This window comes from Carassius gibelio, chromosome B19, assembly GCF_023724105.1.
Source record: "Carassius gibelio isolate Cgi1373 ecotype wild population from Czech Republic chromosome B19, carGib1.2-hapl.c, whole genome shotgun sequence".
Lineage (NCBI taxonomy): Eukaryota > Metazoa > Chordata > Actinopteri > Cypriniformes > Cyprinidae > Carassius > Carassius gibelio.
The window spans coordinates 22231502-22242916 of NC_068414.1; the positions used below are offsets into that span (position 1 = coordinate 22231502).

The following is an 11415-nucleotide window of genomic DNA, read 5'->3' on the forward strand; positions in this document are numbered from 1 at the left end:
TGGGAAAATTCATATGAAAATTTTGTTTAACCTTTTATTTTTATTGTCCATATTTTTATTAATCAAATTATTCTAGGCTATATTTAATAACAATGGTAACAGAAAGCAAATATCAATGTAAAGCACAACACATACGCAGAAGTCACAAATCATGAAAGATAAAAAAATAAAAAATAAAAATAAACTATGAGGTTTAGGTTATAAATATATATAAAAAGCACACAGGTAACAAATCAATAGAGCGCTGTTAATTCATTCAGGAAAAAAAAAATCTTACCGTTTTTGGGGGGAGAATGTAGTCTATATCCTGCACGTACTTCACTTTCTCACACTGGGCTTCTCAAACTGAATTCCATCGTCTGGGACTATAAGAAGTGATGCTTTCACTGCATCTTGCGTTTTATCTCCGACTAAGGAGAATATCCACTCGTTAAAAAGACGTGTAATTAGAAAACGTCACTGTTTCACATATTTTTATGAGCGGAGACGTTGTTTCAGTTCAGCAGCCGGTAATCCAAGTGCATCTAACTGCCGCTCATCTCTCTCCGAGCGTGAGGAGCGCGTGGGCTCCTCCTAGAATCACTGACAGCGGGCTCCATCTCGCTCAAAGACACACTGAGGCTGTGTTTTAACATCTGCCGAGCTGCCTTCATAGACAGCATTTTGAGCCTCATAGAAACATTCCCAAAATAGGCTGTCTAGGTAGGCAGATTCTTTCGAGAATATATTAGCATTATATTATCGTCAGGGTGAAGATAATTCGGGGGGATTTTCTGTTGAGGCTCCTCTTGGCAAAACCATCATGCATTTTGGCGCCCAAACTTAGCTAGACAACGCACTCAAGTCTTGATACATTTATGATTTAAAACAGACACAAACTAACCTCACAATAGCTTGTGAAGTTCTATTATGTCTATGGAAACTTCAAAAGAAGCCTGACATGGTTACTTCCCAAGGAAAACGCGATTTCGTCTATAGAGCTCATCGTAAACTAATTTTTATTTATTTATTTATTTTTACTTCGTGGGAAACAAATATAGATTGTACTTTAGTAAAAGGTAGAAATATCCTTTAAGAATTCCCAAAACAAGGACAATGCTATGCCAATACCTTTAATAAGTTTTTTATTATTTACTGCGTTGTTTAACCTGTAACGAATGCACACATGAAACGAGAGATCCAATTGTAATGTTTTAATAGGGTAATCCAAAAATCATAAAATCATAATCAAAAAACAGGCTACGGGTCAATAACAAGAAAAGCAGTCCAAAAACAAGAAACATGAAAAACACGAGGGAACACGAGAAAGCCGGGTGACGGAAAACAAGGACTCCATGAAACAGATAGAAACAGACCGGTTTATAAAGAAAACAATGAAAGTGGAGATAGCTGAGTGCAATTAACAGGTGTGCAATTAACATTGATGAGAGGGACAAAGGCTTTGTGGGAAATGTAGTGCCTTCGGAGGGGTGACTATGGGGAAGTGAGACCACTAGTGGACACCCAGGGAAACACAGACCAGACACTGTGAAACCTGTCGACTGACCACTGTCTCACATAAAATGGCAGTTTTAAACCTCTATTAGTAGAATTAAGTGGCCATTTTCGTGGATTAGTAGAGAGTAGCCTACTTAAAATGCATTTTTAAAAGTTAAAACGCAACGTTTTTGCGCGAGATGCTGAAAAAGCAGAGAGATGCAGCACAACAGTCAAACATGTCCATCTAGCACAGTTAACCCCCCATAATTTGCACCCCGATTACCTTATTATATACAGTATAGGGTACGTGAAGGCAATCAAGAACAATATGAATGGGTAAATATTAACATGTACAACTTGTTGTTTATTGCCATCTTCACTGAGTTACAGGAGTAAGCAAACATTCTTCAATCATCTTAGAAACTCTTGAACTCCTAAAAAATAAATAATGCATGTAAAAGTTTAAAACGCATAAACATTACAAAAACAGCAGATTTTAGGCTAAATGTCCCCTGGGGTAAAAGGCACTTTTAACATTGTAATAAAAACACCATCACAGCATTTTCTTGAACAGTCATCAAGAAGCTGTTCTAACGTTAATAATTTTGAAATATATTGAAATGTGATAATTTAAATGAGAATTATAAGAAGTATGAAATAATAATTAAAATCTGACTAAATATTTTAAGACAAAAGGCATTTTATGATTTTGTTTATGCAGGTTTTGTTTTTAGACAATTAAATCAATAGTTTTGTATTTTCCAATAAGCACAACAATTGTTGCTGGGGCTAAATACTCATAAAGACCACCCAAGTCCCTGAGTTTGCAGATCACAAAATGCAGAATGTCAGTACATTAAATGTTTTCCTTAAGCGAGGAGAATGAATTTGTTACAGAGAAATTAGTCCCATATTGACTGCTCCAATTACAATGGAGATTCTTATGTGAAGTATGCTTGAAGTAACACAAGCTTCCACATACAATTACAAACACAGAATGATAAAGAACTAAGCCTAGTTAGTTTGTATTACTTGATATTAACAAATGTTAAATGTTTTTGAAATAAAGTAGTTGTTTTGATTAAGTTTTTAGTTAATTTTTATTCCGAAAATATATAATTGAATGAAAAGTATTTGCACATGGTGACAATTTTTGCCATGTCACTTTTTCTATATCTACTGTATACACAGTCACTCTACGAGAACCTTTTACCCCTCACAGCCTTTTTAATCGCACAATGTTAATCAAACCCAACTTATTATTTTTCTCTTATACATTGTGTTGCCATATCGATATTCAAATAATTTTTTTTATTAAAATAAATAAACCTTGGGATGGCGAATAAAAAACATTATCCTTAAGGGTTGATGTGAGTGTCTTTTCAGTAACTAAGGCTGCTTATTTAAAAACATGATCATGACTGTTTTGGTAGTTTCTTTTGGATGCTAGCTTTAGGTTTACATGCTACAATAGTCTAAATTTTTAGGGGGGCAATGGGGGAATGCCTTTGGGGTGACTGCCATCTATATCTTACCAGCATGTTGCTCATGAGGTCTGATACCATCTCTCACAGTGGGTGAACTGAGAAAGTTTAAATGTTCTGCTGTAGTTCAAGGAACTGGAAAATTGATGTCAAACTTTGTATGTGCAGCGAGATTCAAAATGATGATAAAGGAAAGAATAAGCAGCAAATTTGAGGAAAAATATCAGTCCTGCTGTGATGTCCACAACACCATAATCAAAGCTGACTGACATCCCTTTAACCCACTAACATTGCGTTAATATTTAGTGACTTTTTTTTTATTCATTTATAAATGAAAATGTTTTTACAAATTTTAGTGTTTACTCAGATTTAGTTAAACTGCATATTGTGGTTTAATATAAACACCATTTGTCTTGTGCTGGGCGGTCTTCAAAGCAGGGCTCTTTTTCATATTGCTAAAACAATGTGACACCATGACTCTTCCATGAACCAAACACTCTCTCTCCTTCTGATCCACCTCCTCACCCATCTGTGCTTCTGTGCATACATTCTCACGCAGACAGGAAAAGATTTGATAAGCATGAAGCAGCATATTTATGACACATTAAAACTTTCAAAGGATGATATCTCTATGGCTCAGAAGGACTAAACGTGCCCTATTCAGAAGCATGAGATTAAATGGTCTTGTGTCTGAGAGACGTGTACAAATCCCCATTTGGAATTATCTCCATTTCTTCTTTGAACACAAAATGGCTTTCACCTTCTTCCTTTAATATTCCTTTTCAAGCAATGTTATAATTTTTGTTTATCCAATCTAATGCCCAGTTTGCTGTTTTTTAATCATAACAATAATTTCCCTCATTATATATTGTTATCCTCTTTATTCGTTCGCATTCAGAAGAGATGCTTCTCAAAGTACAGTCTGACCTCAGTTTAAGGTTAAACTCAGCAGGAAACAAAAAGACAAGGCGTTCTTATTTTCCCTCCAGCAGCTATCAGAGCAGAACACCAGCCTGCTCATGCCTGAAAGAAAAAGCAGAGGAACTGTGAGGGCCATGCATCCCTCTCACAGGAGGACGAAAGCAGGCCAGCGTCATGAGGTCACATCATACCTTTTTCATAAGCGACTACAGTCTCCTCTGAGCAATGATAATTCCATTAGGATTGAGTGTATCTCTGCAGCACAAACTCACAGTGACCTGAAGAGACATATGACTGAAGTGGCAGCATATTCCAAAACACTGCAGCATGTTATGGACCTCTCAGAGACAGATAATGTAGCAATTGTTGATGTCTATTATTTCATCTGATTCTAATGCATTTGGATCTGTTGTAACACGCTCCACCCATGATATCATTCCTTTGTGGAGCCCTAAAAATGAGAAATTGGAGTGTAGTCTCCATAACAAACCATTTGTGACAATTAGGCCGATTGCTCATCATCACGTCTTAATGCACGCTCAGGCAAACTTGGCATGTACGTTGCAATTTGTCACAATGCCACCTTCACTCCCCAAGGCACTGAGCAAATGAGATCCAGGCCATGTTCTATTAGAAGAGCCCTAACAACCCCAAAGTTATTTCTTTTCAATCCATAAACTGCTCGGCATGTGGGAAATTATAGATAAAAAGAAAGTCATTATTTTTTATGTTATTACCAGTGGTGTCAAGTAAAGGTGATGTACTTCAGGGCCTTTTCCCTATCTGTACATTGAAAATCTGTGATTTTTTTGATGTGTAAAAAATTATAAATAAATAAATAATAATATTTAAAAAAGAAAATTATAGTATAAATAGAAGAATCCTTTTAATTTCTTAAGATTCTTTCATTTAAATATTGAATATATTATATTTATATACAGTACAGACCAAAAGTTTGGACGCACCTTCTCATTCAAAGAGTTTTCTTTATTTTCATGGCTATGAAAATTGTAGAGTCACACTGAAGGCATCAAAACTATGAATTAACACATGTGGAATTATATATGGAATTATATACATAACAAAAAAGTGTGAAACAACTGAAAATATGACATGTTCTAGGTTCTTCAAAGTAGCCACCTTTTGCTCTGATTACTGCTTTGCACACTCTTGGCATTCTCTTGATGAGCTTCAAGAGGTAGTCGCCTGAAATGGTCTTCCAACAGTCTTGAAGGAGTTCCCCGAGAGATGCTTAGCACTTGTTGGCCCTTTTGCCTTCTGTCTGCGGTCCAGCTCACCCCTAAACCATCTGGATTGGGTTCAGGTCTGGTGACTGTGGAGGCCAGGTCATCTGGCGCAGCACTCCATCACTCTCCTTCTTGGTCAAATAGCCCTTGATGCCTTCAGTGTGACTCTACAATTTTCATAGTCATGAAAATAAAGAAAACTCTTTGAATGAGAAGGTGTGTCCAAACTTTTGGTCTGTACTGTATATATAATTGAAAATAACAGAGTATTGGAGTACATTTCACAAGAAAATACTATTTTAGTCTTTCTACTTTTAATGTTTTTCCTTAATTCCATGTGTTATCTGCTGTGTCATAATTATTTGATCAGCTATTTCTGAGTATTTAGTAAATCCTACACCAGTTATATATTTTTTATCTTTTTTATAGTGTACTTGGACAAAAACGTAATGATGATGCATGAGATGGTGGCTCACCAAAATATATTTTTGGGCCTCGTCTAAAGAAAAATGGAAATTTCAACAAACCAGAAACTCACGAGGTGTTCTGCATTATTAAACATGTCTTATTTGGTTTTGCCGTCTCTGCGAAAAACTGTCACTTTCAATGTAAATGTCATTGCAGAGAAATGAGAGTTCCAGACTTGCGATAAGCACACCTTTGCTGATTTACTAATCATTTATTTCACGGGAGTATCCTGCTGCTTCTTAGCAATCCTACATAAAATAAGTCTTTATTAAGCTGGAAATTCAGTTGTGCTGCTGTGCAACCGGCTAAACCTGCCGAGAGCCAACTAATCTCTTTTTAGTATAAAACTATTAACCTTAGCAGCCTTCAGCACGGGACATGCAGACTCTGCGAAAGACGTACAGTATGATTGCAATCTAACTCCCTACATAACTGACATGAATTCAGTGTGAGGCTAAAAGAGGGTCTGTATTTCTGAAAAAAAATGTTATTGGAGGAAATGCTGCAGCTTATCAGAATGTATTGCAAACATAACATAGTCCAATTATCACAGGAAGTTTCTCCTGATAAGGTATTTAACGTAAGGGGAGGATGTTGCACACTGAGTCTTAACACCATAAGTTAGATATTTCCATGATTTTCCCCTTAATACTGTATAAATCCATGTCTTATTCAGGGCGGGCAAAACAACATTTTCTAAAATGCAACAAGTATAGTTCTCTGCTGGAAAGTAATGGGAGATACCAGATCAGTGTTTTTACACGATACCTGATTGGTTGACGTCATAGTGACGTTAGGTTTAGGGGTGGGGTTGGGTAAAGTGGATCATTTAGATTGCATTTAGAAACACCCAGCAGTTTCAAAACATCCACATGGTGATAAAGCCCACTTTTGCTCTGCAGAGACCTAAGTCTCAAATGCAATGGCAAGAAAAATGACACCCCACCCTTGACATGCCAAAGGAAAATACTGAGCTGCAGAAATGCATTTTATTTTTTTAAGTAATCAGTGTATCTTTAAAAACTTGCATTAATGGTCTTGTTGTATAAAGTGTCACAATAAAGGAACTTCTTGGTGAGATATGACAGATCATTATACTGCATGAATAAATTACTCCATCTTGTGGTTGTTTTAGTCAACCTTAATCTAAAGGGATTGACTGGTTTACAGCATGGGACTGATGCTAGTTTGTGGACTATTAAAATGCCAAATTGGTAATAAGAACTTCAGCTTTGCTTTATTGATCTTGACATGGAATTTAGTTTTTGTCTGTGACAGATGCCTCAGGCCACTTTATGTCTAGACTATCTTTATCTATCTGGCCAAACAAGTTAGTTACTTGATTGATTAAATACACTAGGAATGCTAAATATAGACTTCCAAATAAATGTTCACAAAGTTATGATTAACAACAAATTATATGGGACAATATATTGCTTAGCTTTTTTCGCAAACGCTATAGTTTCACAACAATAACGTGATCGTACTGCATTTTGGAAATGAGAATGTATGGGTGATATGTTTGGGAACATTTTTTATATGACAGATAAAAAACAACAACAACATGAAATAAACTGATTAGAGAAATAATGTTGCAGATGAAAGACTCATAATGCTTGTATTCAGTGTTTATTTATTTATTTTTTCAGGTTTTGATATCGAGTGCCATCCAAGGCATGAGACAATATATTTTATATTATATACATTGATATAAAATAAAACATTACAAATAAAAAGGTTGAATAAATGTCATTTCTCACTTTAATGGTTAATAATTTTGTAACCTGCTATTTTTGACTCAGCAGATCATGACGTTCTAGTGTTTCTTAGCTTAAGTGTCACTAGGTTTTTTAAATCACTGTCATATGCTAGACTTGAGATGAAATCTGCCATCAGTCTGAATTAAACATGATCTTGACATGACAAAACAACATTCAATTAAATATACTGGGTATAAACAAAGACTACAGAAGTAATTTTGTTAAATACTGTCAATTAAACGTTAATCGCTTTATCACTTAAACAGTGTTAATATTTTATAAAATAATGTATTTAATAATACAAATAATTAAATGTAGTAAAAAAAAGTCTAACATAAGAATACATGAAAATATAAAACAAACTTTTATAAAAAAGGTCTTTTAAAAAACAATCAATGTCATATATACACGGAGTGAGACGTGTATGAACTGCTGCCTTTAATCCCAATACTGTAAAATCAGTGCAAAGGTGTTTGTCAGTAATACAGAGCCAATGACTTCATAAACCATTATTTGGCCGACTTCTCCTTTGGTGGCTGGGACTTTACTCGTTTTAGGTATTGTTTGGAAACTCTTACAGACTTTTTATTAGGACTCCAACGTTTGCTACCTGAGAGCAACAAAACACACTGTTAGACATTGAAAATAAATCTAAATAATAATAACATTCAAAATAAAGCTGTTCTATTGTCTTGATAATGACTTGATAAAGTCTCATATTACAGATGAACCCAAGGTGATCACACCTACCATTTTTAGCACAAACATCCATACAGCTTTGTTTAGAGATGAAGTTATTGTTGCTTCCTCCGCATCCCGTGTATATGAACTCCTCGCATGTCTTTGTAGCAGAGTTGTAGTAATATCTTGGGATGGAAGCTAAGCACTTTCCTTTGTCCAAAATATCATTGCAAATCACAGGGATTGCTGAAAAATAAAAATAAAAGACCACAAAAACATAAACTTCTGATCTTTGCATTTTATAGGGACTTCAGAGATGTTCTAGGTGAAGCCAAGGTCCATTAACTGAGCAAGGCGAGAGACTGGAAACCATTTAGACAAGATGGCCATTAAACAAGCCTGTTGTGCTGATAATTTGAAAAGATGAGAATAAAAACATCTTAATGTGTTCCAATGGAGACGATTAGGGTCGCAACAAGTACACAGGTCCCTTAATGTTCTCTTCTATGTTCCGCTCGTCCGTTTTATTAATGCTGTTGACATGTCCTCACCAAATGATTATGAAGATTTAAAACTTCATTCTTGACTTTTTTTCTTAAGATGACAAACACACTTTCCAACCATCTTGTCTTTAAATACGTGTGTGTATCTTTATTTGCATTTTAAATATTTGATTCAAGGCATAGAATGCAAAAGCCTAGATGTTAGATTTGTTAGAAATGCTAGAGTGTCTCAATAGGAACTTACTTTTAGAAGGTCTGCAATATTCAATACATTCCTGAAGGTTTTGAAATTGGTTTTCATTCCCTTGGCAACCACCATAAGTGAAGGGTTCACACTGCATGGAGGTCATATTGAAGAAATAACGCTTGAAGAGGCCCCGACAGGGCCCCTCTTTCTTTTGAAAACGACAGATCTGGGGGATTTCTGTTGTGTGCAGAAGAATACTTGTGAGCATTTCACATCATTTGAAAAAATTACTATGGCAGTAAAAGAGTGAAGATTTTAACATTTTTTTAACCATAACAGCCCTCATAAAAAGTCGATTTAAGATGCTATGTGTATTGTTTACATAGCTTATGCGTGTATTCAGATTGTAAGTTTAAATAAACGTACTTGGAATCCTGAAGCATGTTTTCTGACATTCCAAAAAGGACTTGAAGTTGTTTGCGTTTCCCTCACAACCGCTATAGCTGAATTCTTCACACTGTTGAGTGATTGTATTGTAGTAATAACGCTGGATGTCGTCATTGCACGTTCCTTCTTCAACTTGTAACAGACAAACTTCTGTGGGGAATAAATATGTTTATAGTTCAAGTGCAGCTGTCCGGTTTGTCAGGATTCAACTAAACAACGCATCTGTTACGTCCATTTTAATACAACTTTTGAATTAGCCATTAAAAGAGTCAAATGGTTTATTTACCTTTTGGTTGTAGTCCGACGGCGCTTTGCACGACAGCAACAATAAGAAAAAGACCTCCAAACAAATCACATGACATTGTAATAGAGCTTATACTTAAGGCTCGTAGTGGTCTGATATGGTACAAACTGTTAAGTTACTCGCCTGATAAGTTACTAACTTGACTTCTCACAATCGTTGGCTTATAAATGGGGTGGAAATTTTTAAGGGGTTGGAATTGGTAGGGCGGGCTATATTTAAATTACAATTCCACGCAGTAGCCTAGCTAGTAGCTACTACTACAGCGATTTTCTCTAATACCAAAGCAGAAAAAAAATTACTTCATATTTCATGATCTTAAAATTATATAAAAACTAAACTTATTATTACTACAAATAGTATATAATATTATATATAGCCTAAATATAGCTATAACTACTAATAAAAATGCACTGTAAAAAAAATATTTGTCAAAGAAGGGTTATTGGAGTACTTTTTATGTTGTACTTTATAAAACTACGACTAGCCACAATACTACGACTTAGAAATACTACATCCAAATTGTACGTTAGTTTAATGTGTTTCTTGCCTTTCTTTATAATAATTTTTGAAACTAACTGCACATTTCGAAGTGAAAATTGTTTAGAAATGTATATTTATTATCCTATACTATGTTTTTAGTGAAGTAACATTGTTATACGCACACACACACACACACATATACATACATTACATGTACATGTATTATTTTATTAAGATAATTAGAGTAGTTGTAGTAGTTTTGCTCTGATATAATGGTACAATGAAATAATTACGTAATTGTGTTTGACCACCTATGGAAACAGTTCTTTGAGAGAAAACATATGTCATATCTTGGATGATAATGTAATGTGTCAGGTCAGGGGTAAATATGGATTAGCATGCCCATCCCAACAGCCTGTAATGCTTTCTTTGTCCCCTTGACCTATATTAAAATCCAAGGGTCATTACGAGAAAACCTGAATCAGTTTCATTATATTTGGGATCTATTTTATTGTTTATGTTAATATGTATTGACTTTGTTGAACGTGTGGTTGTTCGCAAGAACAGCTGACCAGAAATTTGGAGAAGGCTATGGAAAGATAAAATAAGAGTGCTTGTTTAAATTAGATTAAGAGATTACAATGTTTATACAGATTACTTTATAAACCGGATTGAGAGAGAGGTACAGAATCTCTGTCTATTTTCACAGGTGGAGGAGACCTCATCGTAAGCGGCAGTAAGTCTGGTCATCAGCAGTATATTGTATAATTAAATATCTCAAACACAAATACCCTACCAAATGTAATGTGATCGTTTGATTTGATTTCCCAGACAATGCCGGTCATAAATGTAGAAGAACTGACCGATCTGGATAAGGCTAAAATGGAAGTAACCCAGCTCAAAACTGAGGTGAAGCTTGAAAGGGCGAAGGTAAGCGTTGGTATCTACTCATGACCAGATTACACAAAATGGACATCAAAGTTGGATAGGCATTGCTGGTATGCTCATTTTTGTTTGGTTGTCACCTTAATTACTTTTTCCATCAGGTGTCCAAATGCTGTGAAGAGATTTCAGAGTACATTCAGAGCGGAGCAGATGAGGATCCTTTGGTCAAAGGCATTCCAGAGGAGAAGAACCCATTCAAGGAGAAAGGTGGCTGTGTCATTTGCTAATGTGGACAGAGAAACCCCCAACTCTTGCAGTTTAGTTTTTCATTGCTGCCCATGGACACCTGCTAACATTTAATAATAGCTGGAATCACTCTGCTACCTGAAAAAGGACAATCACAAATATGGATAGATTTTCAATTAACTCTAAATGGCTTTTTCTCCCTTGTAAATGAGTCCACAGGATCTGGACCTTCATATGTTGTATATTCCTCTTTGAAGAGCTGTAATAAATCAGACTACCACTGTGCACTGATCACCAGAGACTTGATGGACTAATACATGTAT

General features: G+C 35.4%; 3 protein-coding genes across 3 annotated transcripts in view; 1 reads left to right on the forward strand and 2 right to left on the reverse strand.

Annotated features, from left to right (window-relative positions):
• LOC127979367 (calcitonin gene-related peptide type 1 receptor-like) overlaps nt 1–571 on the reverse strand; it is a 46112-nt gene extending 45541 nt beyond the window's left edge. The window contains exon 1 of the mRNA XM_052584777.1: nt 278–571. The gene's annotated coding sequence lies outside the window, so the exon portion shown is untranslated. The remainder of the gene's footprint in view (nt 1–277) is intronic.
• A 6640-nt stretch (nt 572–7211) lies between these two features.
• On the reverse strand, nt 7212–9635 carry LOC127979379 (tissue factor pathway inhibitor 2). Its single transcript, XM_052584800.1, has 5 exons — nt 9464–9635; nt 9157–9327; nt 8788–8967; nt 8106–8286; nt 7212–7965 (listed from the first exon to the last, which is right to left on the reverse strand). Exons 1-5 carry the CDS (start codon nt 9537–9539, stop codon nt 7869–7871), a joined length of 705 nt encoding a protein of 234 aa, XP_052440760.1. The 5' UTR covers nt 9540–9635; the 3' UTR covers nt 7212–7868.
• A 937-nt stretch (nt 9636–10572) lies between these two features.
• Nucleotides 10573–11386, forward strand: LOC127979387 (guanine nucleotide-binding protein G(T) subunit gamma-T1-like). The gene is made up of 3 exons (XM_052584809.1): nt 10573–10697; nt 10793–10891; nt 11008–11386. Exons 2-3 carry the CDS (start codon nt 10796–10798, stop codon nt 11131–11133), a joined length of 222 nt encoding a protein of 73 aa, XP_052440769.1. The 5' UTR covers nt 10573–10697; nt 10793–10795; the 3' UTR covers nt 11134–11386.
• Nucleotides 11387–11415: the final 29 nt, after the last annotated feature.